A 16,196-nucleotide genomic window follows, 5' to 3' on the forward strand; every position below is an offset into this window, starting at 1 on the left:
CAACGTCAATGAAGGTCATTTATTGCCAATATCCTTGTTTTTCTACAATATTTTGTGGCGGACAGTCCAGAAATCTTGAAATCTGAATTTATAGGCCATGTCAGTTTTCATGCATGGTGCCAATGAAGCTGAACATGCACGTATGAAATCTCACATTGACTCAAGATCAAAGTTTAGTGTAATAAATTTATTTGTGTCATGTTTTGTCACAGACATTTGTGTGTTAATAATGGTTCAGTCTTTATTATGGTTTCTCTTTGGGAAGCAAACGATGCAAAGAGAACCAGGGTCTGGTGCTGCATCCATGGCCTTGTGAGGGAACTTGCACTCAGGGGAGCGTTCATCTCAGAGCGCTCAGAAAAGAGGGATCAGAGGTGCAGGGGCTGCACCTGCTAGCAGCTCAGAGCTTTCCACGAGACGCCACTGAAGAAGGGATGGCACTTAATGTCACTCACACCCCCACCTCCAGAACCCAAGCGATAGCCGGCATCGAACTGAAGCAGCTGTAGGGGAGAGGCAATGAGATTTTGTTGAATTGTTCAGTGTGTGTTTTTTAAATTCATTTAATTGAACATGAAAGCCTTGTGGGTGTGTGAGGCCTCAGATCTGACCTCGGTGAGCAGAGATGCAGCTGCAGCGCTCAGGTGGTCGGGGATCAGCAGCTGGGTGTGAGAGTGGATTCCTGCTGGGTGGAGCTGCCACAGTGGCTGCAGGCACAATGAAGAGAGAAGCCATGATCGTAGAAATAATACACAATGATAAAAATCCTTGATAAGACTGAGCATTCTCGTATACAGCAATTTTAATGTCTATAATTTATTCTGCCTATTATGTTTTTATTATTAAATTTGTTAGAGTATTTTAAATCATTTCAACCCAGGCACTTGATTGCAATTTATGATTATCGCATCTTTTTTTGATCGTCTTTTATTTTTTCATATTTGCAGAGTCCAGAGGGACACATTTATGTTTTATAGATATGGCTGAAATTTGATACATATACTTTACACTTGCTCTCTGCTTACCATTCCTGTCAGAAGTTCAAACAACAAGGCCCCGAGACTCCACCAGTCACAAGCCTCCGTTACCCTGGACACTCCACCGATCTCTGTCAACAAACAAAAAAACTTGTCGGGGTGTATTCATGCACCTTTCTTGAAAATGTCTTTGTTTTTCTCGTGTGGCTCTTTATTTCCATGCAGTGTGCAGCACTTGTGCTCATAAACAAAGTGCACAAACTATATCTTGCCACTAGGAGGCAGATTACACCAGGGAACAACCATGCTATAGTTTTACCTGGAGCACAGTACATCTGTTCCATGGCTGTGGAGCTAATCTCTGACTGAACCTCACTCCACTGGCCGAAAAACGTCACATACACCTTCCCTGTGAAAAAAAGCAAAATATAAAATATAGTTGTTTCTCCCCCCCCCTTCATGCAGTCTTGCAATACAGGTACTTGACAGACTCACCGTTGCTGGTGAGTAAAACATTTCTAGGGTTGAGGTCCCGACAGAGGAGGCCCTGCTGATGCAGACTCTCCAGGGCCAACAGGATCTGTGCCCCCCACACACGCACCTCCGCCTCGGGAAGCCCCCAGCAGGTCTGCATGGCCTGGCCTGTGGGCCGCGAGGACTTGACAGGGAAGCGAGGCAGGTGGCACCAGCCGTCCACCTCAATGATCTGGTCCTCCCCCTGCTCCTCTGATACCTCTGATTTAAAGAAGGCATCCTTAGCGTCCTGCCTCCTCTGAGCTCCAGAGGAGAACCAGCCCATAAATGATCCTTCCTTTGCAGGTGCAACCTTCTCTCTGGGACTCAATTCATAGGCTTCCTCTACCCCCTCTCTTAGCTCACTGGGACATGCTTCCCCTCTGTACGTCCCCCCTGAGAGGGTCAAAGGGGCCTTTGACTGCGTCCCCTGTTTTCCTGATGTGCTGTGGCAGAGCGAGTCAGAGCCAGACCAGGAGTTTTCTGAGGTGATGTTTGTGTCCGTGTAGTCAGAAAACACTGCTCTGTCCGTGCTCCTGATGACCACCATGCCATTTTTCTCCTCTGTGGTGGGGCTGCTGCCATCCTGATTCGAGTCTGTCACTATGTCTGCAGAGCTCACACTTAAAACTGAACCCTGGCTGGAGCCACTGGTATCCCATGATGCCCTGCCTCGGATCTGGGTTTGGCAATGGAGAGGAAGATGCAAAATGGCAGGGGAAGAACTCAAACCATTGTATTCACTATTTCCTGCTTTTATAAATGAGGTCTTGTTTGTCTGAGGTGCAGTTTGTCCCAGTGTTCTCTGTACGTCACCGTCGCTCACTGCATAGGGGTTTACTTTCTCACAGTTTTGCACTGGGTCCGCAGCTTTCCAAGCCACCTCGAACTCCGAGCTGCACTCTATCAGTCCCATCGCAGCTTTCTGTTTGTGGAGCTCTGACATGACATCCAGAGCTTGGCTGACGCGGGAGCAAGAGAGAGGAAGAGCGGGCGTTTCCTGAGTTTCACCGGAGTGCAAACACAAACTAGGGGCAGGTGGATGGATGGAAGTGTTGACCTGTGTCCTTGGAGAGCCGGGTTGCAGACTCAATCGATCAAGCTTGCTGTAAAATGATGCTGCGGAGCGCGTGTTCTGCAGACAACCTGTCTCCTCGATATAGGAGTGAGTACCACAGCTCTCCACACGCTGTTGGGTCTCATCCCATGACGTGGGGAAGTCTGTGTCTGGGCTTTCATCAGTTAATTTCTCCGGAATCCCACCCATGCCTCCTTTGGTGTTGTGCTGGTAGTCTGTGCTGATTGTGGGAGAGGTGTAGCTGGTCTTCAGCTTGATGCTGTGCTGGCCAGAGGTGAAGCAGTCCGGGTGTTCCTTGGCCTTCTCATTCCTCAGCTTGTGCAGTTTGGAGAAGAGCCTCCCACCTAGGACGATAGAGGGTAGTTATGCATTTCAGTATTACCTCTGCGTATGAGGTTATATTTGTGTTTTGTTATTTAGCAGGATTACGCAAAAACTACCAATTAATTTCATTAATTTCCATTAACTTTTGTGAAGGGGTGAGGTTGGACCCGAGGAAGAGACCATTGAATTCCGTTGCAGATCCAGATCATGGGGGCAGATCCAGAAATTTTAAATTTTTGCAAGACTTTTTCACTGATTTCAAAGGAATAATTCATTAATCAGGACCAAAAAAAAAAAATCTGACATATTAATGAAACTTATATCGATAAGTGTCTGCAATTTTGTGTAGCTTGACAAGGGAACTATTGGACTTTGGTCTGAGTGCAGTCTGCAGCCTGAGTGCAATTGTAGTTGCTAACACTACTCCTTGATTAAATGCATTATGATATAAAATACCTCACAGGTAACCTAATACTGACTCACCTTTGACATGCTCCAGATGCAGGTACACAGCGTCCTCACTGACGTAATACCGCAGCAACTTAACCATGTATGGCACCCCCTGAGGAATGATGGTGGGCTGATCCCTGCTCTCCCAGCTTGACTTGACCAGACTCTGCAAGAATACATACATGTAATGACTAATCCATTCAGAGAGGGAAATACTGAGGCCTGAGCCCCCTGCAGTGTCCTATCAATAAATGCAAAAATGTCTAAAATATTTTAATAAAAAATGTAAATATGCCTTTTTTTAGAAAGGGAAAAGTATCTGCATTAATGTAGGAAAAATAATGTATATTACTATTACTATATACTTATATAATAACAGTTGAAAAAAAGATTCATGACGGCTTGGATTGCCTCCTTTAGAGATTAGTATCTTTCTGTTGCAGTGTCTCCCTGGTGACTGAAATTTGAGGTGCAGCTGCTCCGGCTAATAGCGTGAGAGCTCTCAGGCAGATCAATGCTGGGTAATACTCAGGGAGACAGGATGGAGGAAGCTCCCATCAACTGGCCTACCTCAGAATTTAAAAAGACTGGTTTTAGTCCAGATGGCAAACCCCCACTGTGAGAGGATAGATTTAGACCAATGGACTTGGGTTTGATTTAAATACAGTAATTCTGTGCAATTCCCACTCATTTAGTCTGGACTTCTTTGTTTTCTCTTGCTTAGTGTCCATGGAGGAAAACTCACCTTTACAACAAATGTCTCCTTATTGACCATACTCTGGACAATCAGGACCTGCAGAATAAAAATAAACATTTTGTTACTATTGGAAAGCAGATTAATCTCTACTGTACATTTCACAACATGTCACATGAAGCCACAGTGACGTCCGTCTTACCTTATCGCTGACTCCAACCACCTTACACATCTCCAGATCCTCCACGGGCGAACTCAAGTGTCTGATTGGACGGAATCTCAGACTGCTGTAACCCTGGTGATGAGAGTCACATAGAGTACTTGCCAATCAGTACCTCCACCAAGGCCCAATATTCCCTTTATGAAACAAAATTTAAATGTACTAGAGCTGTATTTTTATTTGGATCTGCAGCAAATCAGCACACACTGATAAATATCAGTCCCCTAAACATGTCTGACTTTTTAAATCAAGTTCCTTGAATGATTTTCTGAGAAATCTACGAAAATGTTGAAAAATGAAGAACTTCCTGGATCCGCTCCCTGATCCAGAGCCGAAATAAAAGTTAACAGGTTCCTCCCTGATCCATGACACATCCTTCCAGTTTTTCTATAATGCTGCTAACTATCAGACAGACAGAAAAACAATGAAAACTTAAAGTTCATGATGATTCTCTTACCCCTAAGTGAGAGCTCCCCTTCCCGAGGTTATCGTGCAGATGTGTTATGAAGATTTCTTCAGCTCTCTTCAGATACTGGGTTGTCTTCCTCTTCACAGCTTCCCGGCGATCTTTGTTCGGGTCCACTGTTTGACATGTAAACTCAATCAGACACCAGCAGAATGCAGTAGGTCTTGGCACAGAATAGATTGACAAGACAAGCCTCTGTCCTGACTCCTTTGGTCTAGGATAAGGAGCAGTAACACACAGATACTGTTGACACTGAGGGGAAGAATGTGTTTAATCTTTGATTTGTCACTTCCTGTTTTTATCCTCCCATGTTTCCATCATGTGCCTTGTGCAAACACGCCTCTTTTAAATTCCTCATTCCCTGTCACACTTTGCCATAAAAAAAAAGTCCACTTACATTGAACTCCATTCAGCAGTAAGTCCACTCCATTCTTATAGTAACTGAAAGCTGCCTCATAGTCCTCATTGACCTCGCTGTCCAACGCCATGTGGATCTGTTTGGCCGCCTCCACCAGGTAGTCTCTCTTTGCCATGGCTGCCTTGTTTTTGGACCCGTCAAGGTCCAGCTGGGCCTGAATGAATAAGTTGTTGGGCTTCATTCAGACTTTGCAGATAGTTGAGTTATAATCATACTGTTTCTATTTCATTAGAAAAAGAAAGTGAAACCTACTGCTGCTGCTTAAAGCTCCTTATTGTACAGTTTGGTTCTTACCTTTGCTCCCTGGTCTTATCAACACCAGCACACATGTCTACAGTCTCTTGTCCCTGGGCTCAGCGCCCCCCCAGCGACTCCACGGCTCAGGTCCTTGCAGCAGATCATGATCGTCTGAGGCAGTGGAAACAAAGAGTTAACCTCCTGACCAGCACAGGAAGTGAATGCAAGCGTGTGTCCACTATTTCTGATGAATGGAAAGAAGCAGGGGTGCAAACGTCCACGATGACAGAGAGATGACTCAGAACACTGTCACTCTTTTTTTTTCTTTGCACGTCTGAGGTTAAAGACAAATTCATGTGTTCCCCGCAGGATGATTCAAACCTAAAGATCACAAGTTACTTCTATTAAACCATGCGTTTGTATATATAGACTGTAGATACCCACATGTGGTCATACTCCCACACACTTGGACAAATCACATGAAATGGATTATTTCCAAAAGGCACATACATTCTTTGCTGACAAACATGTTTAGAATCATTAATATCATGCAATAATTCTTTGTCACATAAAACAAATATAATACAGGTCAGACAGTGGATGTAAAATACAATGTTCCTTTCCCCAAACATCACACAAAAACACACACACACCCAATTCTGGTCACAGGCATGGAGGCAACATCCTCAAAGGAGTATTATGAAATACAAAAAGCCATCTTCAGCCTCCTCTATCATCTTCTGAACATGCATCTCACTAACCACTAAATGAGCAACCCCCCCATGTTGAATAAATGCACAAATAGCAAATAGCACAAAAGAACAGGCGTACGCACACACAAACACACACACACACACACACACACACACTGTACCTGATGTGAGGCGAGCATGCCCTGGATCCTCCACCCCGGCAGCAGCAGCAGCATCAGCAGCATCAGTAGCAGCAGCCGAAGCCCATGTCTCCATCAGCATCAACACACTCATCCCAGGAACAGGAGAGGAGGAGAGAGAACCAGGCGAGGCCGCCCATTGGCTGAGCATGATGTCACTTCAGGGTACCATTTCGCACAAGGCGCTCACGACCCCTCCTCTTACCCTGAGAGATGCTGCCTGATTTAAAGAGACAGTGCTATTTTTGAATGAAGGCCATTTTCATCCCTGGCTTTTACTTCTAAAATTGGACTGTGTTCGGCCTGCGGTGTTGACTGGTGGCAGATCCCACGGAGGAATTTACCCTTTTGTGAAAGAATCACGCATCACTGCTTTTTGCTTTGTCGCCAGCCGTCAACTGTAACTGGAGGGATCACCCTGCCCGTGAATCTATAATCTGCTGGGTCTTGGTGCTCAGTACCAGATGGAGCGAGGCTCTAACCACAGCACAAAGGAGAGTCATCCCCTCCCCGTGGGAGGACCAGAGGGGGGAGGGAGCTCCAGCACGAAGAAGGAGGGGAGGATGTTCATCAGATGTTGCAACATCACCCGAAACCCTCCCAAAAAGGGAGGTGTCTGATTTCTCACAGTTTGACTCAACTCACGTTGACCATATTCATACAGCGGCCATTCATTTTTGACATTACACTCAGATGCTGATATAAACATTAATGTTGCACTGCTATGATCCAGGTTTAACTGTTAATTTTACTGCTCCCTAACTGATCAGTAACTGAGAGACAATGGAAATGTATAATCTGCAGGAACATGGGACCAGGTTTCAAGGTTACACAGCATATTTCACTGTATATATTATATATACTCAACACTAACATTTGCATTCAACATTTCCTAGCCACGTAATAACAATGCACATCTTAGACACATTAATTTAAGACTGTGAGTAAAATGTACTGGATGTAATCAAGCAAGCAATGTGATGTTAACTGTTTTCTGCATGATCTCAGAAATATTCTGGTTAAAAGGATCAGTAAAAACATCTTACGACTATTCTTAAAATCAAATACATTAATGCTGGTTTTAATATCACATTTATTACCAAATGTGTTTTAAAATAATCCACAATTATGAGTTGAACATGGATTATAATTCCAATCTTTTTGGAAACTTCAGGGCTAATGCTTACTTAAAGGTTCAGTGTGTAATATTTAGGTGAAAGGGATCTTTTGGCAGAAATTGAATATATTTAAATACTTAATATTTACATCAGGAGCGGGTCCTCTCTATGGAGGCCGCCGTGTCTTTTACAGTAGTCCAAAATGGACAAACTAAACTCCTTTTGAGTTTTTATGGCAACTGAAGTTCACCACAGGTTCTCTTTCATGTTTGGAAGGGGAGGGTAAGGTGAGGGGGTGTTCAGCTACAACATGCAACTTCACCACTAGATCCACCGTGTGAGTATGGTCCATTCTCAAATGTTGGAAATAAAAATAAAAAGCTGGACACTAGTTTGAATGCTCACTTTTAAGAGGAGGAGCAATCCAACAGATACCACATAACCGATTAAATCCCAGAAGTAGTGAGTTCAGTCTATCTGTCTTTTCACCTCAGTGTACAGGCTGTTGAACAGGGGAGAGGAGGAGTTGAGGGAGTCTCTGAGCTGCGACACCAGAGCCTCAAACTCTCGAATCTCGATCCTGAGCAGCTCAAAGTCCAGTTTGATGTAATTGTCTGGACTGCTCTCCAACATGGCCACTCTGACTGTCAGCTCTGTCAGTTCTGCCAGGAACATACCCAGTTTGCCTCCACAGTGGACAAGCTGAAACACACACAGTTTGTAAACCACATTTTAATAAATTCTCCTATTGCAACACAACCACAACACAGACAGATTATATTCTGTATTAAATTTCCCCCTGCAAATAGTCCTTAAAAACCCTGGATTGTAATGTTGCATTGTACAGTGTGTAGAATAAAACTGAATGATAAATGCCTTCATTTTTAAGGAAAATAATTAGCAGAATTATTAATGCTGTAACTACCTATTTCTCTCATAAGACATTATTAATGAAAGTGTGCATATTAGTGCATCATTAATCACCTTAATTTCATTAAGGTCATTATCAGTTTCTAATCCCTAATGCATCTGGGCACTGGGTTTTCCCTTTGAGTTAACCTGACTGTACTATACTGTAAGCATGTTTCACACAACTTATTCCAAATGTAGGAAACAAGGAAAAATAAAAACATAGAGGATGCTTGTACTGGCCTTATTCATCTGGTTTTCCACCTCCAACCTCAGATCTGTGGTCAGTTGCTGCATGTGTTGCACTCGGTCGGCAGGGAAGGAGCTGTCGGGCAGGAACACACTCCAGAGCTCCACCAGATGTGGTTACATTCCCTGACTCCCAGTCCTCCACCGGCTACAAGGAGATAGATTTGTTTTTCTGAAATATATCATATACCTGAATATAATTGAAGTTCCTTAGGAGCCAACCCAGTGCTGAGGGTTTTACGCTTCTTATCAGCCTGGCTGAAGCATGTGCCTTGATTCCACTGTCATAACAGTTTTATTAGCAGTTTTATGGGTTCAGATTGGGTTATTTCCTTATACACACTCAAGGTGATTTAGACACTGGCAAAATGACAGCAGGAGAATTAGAACTGTTCGGGATGTAGCTCATCTGGTTGACGTGGTGTCTCATACTGAGGCAGGGCTTATCTGTGATGGCAGCAGATTTGCGTCTGACTTGCAACACTTTGCTGTGTATCTTCCTCTCTCTCTCTCTCTCTCTTCATTCATGCTTGAACTGTCGTGTCAATAAAGATATAAAATGCCCAATGGATATATTTTAAAAATCTATTTACTTTGTGGGAATATTGTGATTCTAATATTAAAAATGTAGTGCTTCAGAGTCAGTGACTATGACAAGAGGACCACTTTAGCATAGACAATAATGTATTTTTAAATGAAATATATATAGGGATAACTTTCTTCCTGAAGGTTATTCAGACTGTATGCTTGACCTTATCTTGAGCTACAACATACAGTTTATATCCCATGTGACACAACCACAGTAGTAAGGTCTCGTCTACTTTTATGAAGCTCAGAGGCATAATGTGTCTGAAATGACACAAAGACGGCAAACTCCTGACAGTTACTTTGTGCACAATACAACAGAGCAGTTTGGACATAAGACATTGAGTGTGTCTCTTAATTCAACTCAGAAACACGAAAGAAGAATACTAAGCTGTGTTGACCAAACTAGTAATATTTCATTTCTCTCTCCAGTTTATATTTTGATTAGCTGGGACTGTAGGTTAATTGAAAAAATGGAAATTGAATATGAACGTAACAAAGCAGCCTCTTCTTGAATCATACTGCTAATGTTGATGTATTGAAAAAGCAGGAACATCTTTGTCTTTGAAGGGCTGAAGGAGGCCTGCGGCTGAAACACAATTTTATTTCTGCTCCTGTGCATTAACCTTTTAAAAGTATAGAAGTTAATCACAGAGTGCTGACAACCTTTTTTTATTTTGCTGTTTGTGTGTCTTTTGGGTCACCACCCATTATAGTCTGGAGACATTACAGTTGACCAAGACAGTTTTTTTTAGTTTGACACATTCTCTGTGAGCTCACTCACAAGCTGCAGAGCAGAGAATTTAGTTTATTTTGACCTTGACACTGAAAGATAAAGAGAATATGATTATTGCAGTTTGCTAAAGTACTTGCACCTTTTGTACTCTATGTTATATAATTGGCATGATGTGTGGTCTTTTAGATCTGTTGTAATTTGTTATCATTACTTTTTTTTTTCAGTCAGGCAGTCTCATTGAGATTTTCAACCCTAGCTTTAAAAGATGCATAACATCCGAGCCCTGTTCTGCCAAAATGTATGCGATTGTAGTGGAAATGTAAGGTGATAGTAACTGGAACCTGCACTGTAATAACAGGTTGTAGGCACTATTTCTATATATAAAAACAACAACCCATAAGATCATTTGAATGCTTCAGCTTGATTTTATTCAGAAGAAAAGAGTGTCACAGAGCATCAGGGACAAAGAGAGCGAACACAGATCAGTCGCACCAATCACAATACGTTAGATCACAAAGCTTAAGAATCATTCACTGTTAAACCTCACATTGTAGGACACATAGTAGCCATTGTTGTACATGTAGAGCTTCTGCTCAGTGGGGTTGTAGTCCAGGTTGGTGTATTTCTCCTGAAACTTCTGGAAGCGAATGTTGAGCTGCTTCTCCTCCCTGGTCTTTGTGTCTAACGAATAGAAGATCTCCTCTGTGTTCAGATCCACCGGCCTGGTGGCATACATGACTCCACACGCCATAAAAGCGTTGCCAGCCAGCTGCTTGAACGCACTAGTGTTCCACACACCCGCGATGCTGAATGATTCCTCATCTAGCTTGGCGAGGACGATGTTACCCATGCTCTCCTCTGAGGCATACATTACCCACAAGCCATTTTCATCTGCTGCAAAGTCCAGGTTCTGGTTATCTGCGTATCTGTATGAGTACTTCTGACTGGCAGCTGGAATAAGTTTGTGGTCGTATTCGGAACTTGTCAGATTCAGCTTGGTCATACTGAAAGGCGAGTTGTTCTGGTAGTATACAGTGTTCCTGTGAACAATGTAATTGTTACCAGTACCTTGCCACCCGTATGATAGGCTATGGTGTTTGAATGCAGACCTCAGAATCAGCTTCTTGTAGTCGGAGTAAAAATAGAAGTCATACACATGGGAATTTCTGTATGCACCATAGAAGAACATGGACTCATAGCCTTGGACAGGTTTGGAGTCTTTCCCCCAGCCTCCATATTGGTAATCTGCACTCAAATGAGCGTTCATTTGCACCACCATGGGTTTGCTGATGTTCATGATTCCTGTGTGGTTGCAGTTGCCTGAGAAAAAGAGGAAAAGGTTAAGAACAACTGGTGATCTAAGTGATCTTGTTGATTATCTTCTGATGAGCTTCCTCACCAATATCTGGCTTGAAGAACTCCTGGTCCTTCTGGCACTCCTCCAACTTCTTCTGTAGCTTGGCAAACTCAATACGGATCATGTCCAGGTTGCTCTTGTCGTAGGTCTCCAGTTGATTTACAATGAGCGTCATGTTATGAATCTATAAAGAAATGTATCAATAGAATTTATGAAAATTGGGCTAAACTGAAATCCAACACCTTGAAAAGTTCAAGATGATTCCCAGTGCCAACATTAGATTCTTGCCACAGATTCAGATGTGACTTTCTCACCTCAGTGTACAGGCTGTCGAACAGGGGTGAGGAGGAGTTGATGGAGTCTCTGAGCTGCGACACCAGAGTGTCAAACTCTCGGAGCTCGTTCCTGAGCAACTCAAAGTCCAGTTTGATGTACTTGTTGCTGCTGCTCTGCAACATGGCCACTCTATCTGTCAGACCTATCAGTTCTTCCAGATAGATCTCCAGTTTTCCTTCATAGCTCACCATCTGAGTAAAAACATAAGTCAACATGATGAAGTTTATACCACAGCACATGTTTTCATATATACCATCATGCCATCAGTCAGACCCCGAGCACCTTGTCCATTTGGATTTCCATTTCTAGGATCAGATCTTTGCTGACTTGTTGCATGTGCTGCACCCGGTCGGCGGGGAAGGTGGTGTCTGGCACATACACGTGACAAACGCACTGACCCGAGTCACCCACAGATGCAGTCACATTGCCAGACTCCCAGTCCTCCACTGGCTGTGAAATTATCAAGAAGGAAAATGTTATTTAAAATTTGATTTTATGTAATTTGCACGATTGGATCAAAGAAAAGTTGATCACTTACAATCCAGGCCAAAGCAGGACTGAGGACTGGAATCAGCAGCAGCAGAATTGGCAGCATCGTGTCTCTGTTTATCTCAAATGTCTCCTCAAACACTTGATCGGAGGGTTTTTAAAGACAGCTCTTATCAGAACATCACAGACACCTTCTCTCTTCCCATAGTTATTGTCTGAGCTCGACACACACACACACACACATTCACAATGTCTAAGATTTGCCCACGTCTAAGATTTGATCAGGACACAGGGTGTGGATGAGAAAAATGTCATGTGTAGTTAACTCCGGCAACACCTTGTTAAGTTTATGACCTGTTAGCCGACTGTAATGACCTACTGCAAGGATGTTTTCACACCTGTCCGTTGGTTGTTGGTTGGTTTGTTTGTAGATTGTAAGGAGGATTACAAAGAAATTGCTGGACAGATTACCATGAATCTTGCTAAAAGGATGTAGCATGGGTCACAAAAGAACCCATTAAACTTTGGTGCGGATCTGGATCAGGGGCAATTCCAGGAATATTTAATCTCTTTCTTTAACTTAACATTTTCACTATTTTCTCCAGGAATAATTCATGGATCTTGATGAAAAAATCCAGGCACTGTTCGGGGACTTTGATCTATGAGTGTGTGAATATAGCTTTATTCAATTTGATTACATTTAAGAGGACTGTTGGCTTTTGACTGAGGCATAAGTTCTACTAAGAGCCATTCTAGTATAGTGTAATTGAATCTCTTTTAAAAAAGCAGTTTATTGACATTTGATCTTACTAACTGTATAGACATTGACTCAGGAGTCACTTCTAACTGTTGTTTTGAATATAGGAATCAAATTGCTTTTGTTGTATTGCTTCCTCATCCATATGGTCAATTGTGTAATCTTAAGCATGTGACTTGGGTGGTGTCTTTAAACAGTGTGGTTCACAAGGAGCAAATGTTGTGCACCAACAACATTTGAATTAAATGTTGACACAAACTCCATGAAACCACCATGCACACCCCTAAGCACATTGATGAAGCCAAAGACACAACTTTGAAGAGTAAAGTTTGCAGATGTGACAGTTATTAACACTTTAATCATAAACTTGTAATGCGAACATTATGCATTTAATCAATGTAAAAGCCAAATCTGTTCTAAAAGAAACATCTGTGAAAAGTTGCACGTCTGTATGTTTGCACAGGATTGCACCAGTTTGGTCACTTGAGCATTGAAAGGCATCTCAGAATCAAAAATATCTCTTAGGCCGCTTTAAAGACAAGACAGACAGTCAAGATTGTTAATACTACTGGTACTGGGACCAGTAGTGTGTGTAATAATAACCACCTCTGATTTTGAGTCATCTGCCTTTTCATTTCATCTTGGCAGGATGTGTGAAATATTGGTGGAACAAGGCTTCAGGGGGGAAATACAACTGTGTATCATCTGCATAACAATGACAATCAATATTTATTATCCTGTGTATTAACACTAAGCTAATCAAATAAAATTTAAAAAAAGCCCTGACATGCAGACAACTCACTTTTTAAATGTTTATTGCAGCAGAACAGAGTTGCCTAAAAATGTTCACCTAATTAAAATAAATCCTTCATTGTTGAATGTATGTATGGGTCAAGTGAAGAGAAAAGTTCATCAGTCAACTAATATCAGTTGAACTCCAGGTGTCTACTGTCTTTTAACAAATTTAATATTTTCTACATCCTAATATTTTTCTATATTTTCTATACACAAACACATTTCTGTGGTGAAAAGTGTATATTATGAACATGTTCTGTATTTTTTATTCCTTTTTAATATTTTTTCTCTTGTCTACCTCATTCTGATTTTACTGCTGCTGTAACTAGTGAATTTCCCTGCTGTGGGATCAATTAAATTTTATTTTATCATATCTTATTTTCTTGATAGTAGAAGTGATACTCTCATTTTCAGTCATTATCAAGTAATACATTCTATTCATGAGCATTTACACAAACACACCTGACAATTTCATGATGCTTCAGGTATTTATTCACATATTAGATTTTAAGAAGAAGGGTTAAATGAAAAAACAAGAGAAATAGAAACAGAGAGATAGAATCATTGTTTCATTCATTAGTTGGTGTACTTCAGTAAATCACTGATAATGTTCAGGAGGTCAGGAGGAATGGAGGCGCAACAGTGGCTTTAGTGGTGTGGTTAAACCACAGATGATAGCTGACATAGTAGCCGTCGTTGTACATGTAGAGCCTCTGGTCGGTGGGGTTGAAGTCCAGGTTAGAGAAATTATCCTGGAACTTCTTAAACAGGACGCTAATGTGGCTCTCCTGTTTGGTGCGGGTGTCGTACTTATAAAAGATTTCTTCAGTCTCGAAATCTACTCTCCTGGCCGCATACAGAACGCCACACACCATAAAGGCGTTGCTCACCCCTGGTTTGTAGACGCTGGTCTGCCATTCCTCCTCAACCCCAAAAGAGGTCTCGTTTATTTTAGCGATGACCATGAGTCCGCTGGACTCCTCCGTTGCGTAGGTCACCCACAGGCCAGTCTCATCTGCTGCAAAGTCAAAGTTTTGATTGGGGGTGTTGGTGTAGGAGAATCTGTTGCTGGCTTTAGCAATCACCCTGGACTCATATTCCAAGGTGGTGAAATTCAGTTTGGCCAGACCGAACGGACTGTTGATCTGATAATACAAGGTGTTATCACGGACGATGAAATTGTTCGCTGTGCCGCTCCAGCCACTCTGTAAGTTGTGATGCTGGAACTGGTTTCTTAAAATTAGATTCTTATAGCTGGTGTAAAACTTGATTTCAAAAATGGAGCTACTAGTGGAGCCAGAGTACCAGTACATAGACTCTCTGTCGGGAACAGGCTTGGAATCTTTACCCCAGCCTCCAAATTTGTAGCCAGAGTTTAGATGGGCGTTCAACTGGCTCACAATGGGCTTGCTGACCCTGATGATGCCGCTGTGGGCACAGGAACCTACAAAGTGAACCGGAAATGAATCAAATGAGTCTTCAGAGGGCTTGATTCAGACATTTCTGTTAGTGTGAATGAACTCACCAATGTTGGGGTTGAAGAGCTCCTGGTGGCGTCTCTCGCACTCCTCCAGTTCCATTTGCACCTTAATGTATTCCCGGCGGGTCACCAGAACCATGTTCTTGTCATAGGTCTTCTCCATCCTGTCCAGGGTCTCTACCATGGCTGTGATCTGAAACATAACATGACAACAGTTTGTCAGAACCAATGGTGACAGCAGTTGCAACAGCACCATCCGCCGTACTTACCTGTTCGTGCAGAGACTCAAAGACAGTGGTGGAGCTCGCGATGGAAAGCTGCAGCTCTTTAACCAAAGCTTCAACTTGTTTGATCTCCACCTTCACCTCGTCCATGTCTGCGTCATTGTAGTCATGAGGGTTCTTCTCGATCTTCTCAATCTCCACTGTCAGCTGGATTATTCTTTCTGCATATGCAGTCAGCTTGGTCTCATAGTCTTCCAGCTGAGATCAGAAAAACTTTAGAAACTTTTTGTGTCTGTCACTAATGCATCATCGTTTTACTGCACATGCTTCCAGTATGTATGAGAATACCTTGCCCATCTCGTGTTCCAGTTGGTGGGAGATCTCCACAGCTGTCTCCTCTACCACCACCAGGTCTCTGTTGGGGAAGGTTGAACTGGGCAGGAAGGCATCACAGGTACATCTGTCCCTGCTTCCTCCTCCTGTTCCATTCCTCACTCCCCGTTGACTCCACAGGCCCACAGACTGAAAAGATAGGTCTCATGAACATTAAATCAACTTAAGTCTATAAAGAATATAGATGTAGATATATATAAAGAATAAAGATGCATCAGTCAATCCAAGTCATGCCATACATACCCCCCAGGCTGCCGTGGAGCTCAGCAGCATAAAGATACACAGAGTGCCGATCATTCTGGTGCAGGGCTTATGATGGAGACAGCTAAATGTCCGGGGTTAATATAGACAGTGTCAACATCTGGCAGGACGCAGCAGCTGTCTCGTTCACAGCATCATTAGCCATAAGACACAGTTGAGATTTGTGACACTTGAGTTTATCTTCAGCAAACAGAAATGAAATACTCAGGTTTTTGTTTGAAATGGTCTACTAAAGTTT

At 42.6% G+C, this 16,196-nt stretch overlaps 3 protein-coding genes across 4 annotated transcripts; all 3 read right to left on the minus strand.

Annotated features, from left to right (window-relative positions):
- Positions 1-166: 166 nt before the first annotated feature.
- On the minus strand, positions 167-8,673 carry rps6kl1 (ribosomal protein S6 kinase-like 1). 2 transcript variants are annotated; one of them, XM_020084653.2, is made up of 14 exons: positions 8,540-8,673; positions 7,877-8,089; positions 6,252-6,489; positions 5,435-5,548; positions 5,120-5,294; positions 4,714-4,838; positions 4,239-4,331; positions 4,088-4,135; positions 3,376-3,508; positions 1,473-2,912; positions 1,297-1,386; positions 1,026-1,108; positions 612-707; positions 167-503 (listed from the first exon to the last, which is right to left on the minus strand). In XM_020084653.2, exons 5-14 carry the CDS (start codon positions 5,253-5,255, stop codon positions 393-395), a joined length of 2,355 nt encoding a protein of 784 aa, XP_019940212.2. In that variant the 5' UTR covers positions 5,256-5,294; positions 5,435-5,548; positions 6,252-6,489; positions 7,877-8,089; positions 8,540-8,673; the 3' UTR covers positions 167-392. The 2 variants fall into 2 exon arrangements, with proteins under 2 accessions (XP_019940212.2, XP_069391702.1); XM_069535601.1 differs by lacking the exons at positions 6,252-6,489; positions 7,877-8,089; positions 8,540-8,673 and having other exon boundaries at positions 5,435-5,575.
- A 1,719-nt stretch (positions 8,674-10,392) lies between these two features.
- Positions 10,393-12,154, minus strand: olfm4.2 (olfactomedin 4, tandem duplicate 2). Its single transcript, XM_020084726.2, has 5 exons — positions 12,098-12,154; positions 11,842-12,009; positions 11,538-11,750; positions 11,266-11,407; positions 10,393-11,186 (listed from the first exon to the last, which is right to left on the minus strand). Exons 1-5 carry the CDS (start codon positions 12,152-12,154, stop codon positions 10,393-10,395), a joined length of 1,374 nt encoding a protein of 457 aa, XP_019940285.2.
- Positions 12,155-14,203: 2,049 nt separating this feature from the next.
- olfm4.1 (olfactomedin 4, tandem duplicate 1) lies at positions 14,204-15,994 on the minus strand. Its single transcript, XM_020084725.2, has 5 exons — positions 15,941-15,994; positions 15,653-15,826; positions 15,350-15,562; positions 15,126-15,273; positions 14,204-15,044 (listed from the first exon to the last, which is right to left on the minus strand). Exons 1-5 carry the CDS (start codon positions 15,992-15,994, stop codon positions 14,212-14,214), a joined length of 1,422 nt encoding a protein of 473 aa, XP_019940284.2. The 3' UTR covers positions 14,204-14,211.
- Positions 15,995-16,196: the final 202 nt, after the last annotated feature.

Source organism: Paralichthys olivaceus, chromosome 12 (genome assembly GCF_024713975.1).
Source record: "Paralichthys olivaceus isolate ysfri-2021 chromosome 12, ASM2471397v2, whole genome shotgun sequence".
In the NCBI taxonomy this organism is placed as follows: Eukaryota; Metazoa; Chordata; class Actinopteri; order Pleuronectiformes; family Paralichthyidae; genus Paralichthys; species Paralichthys olivaceus.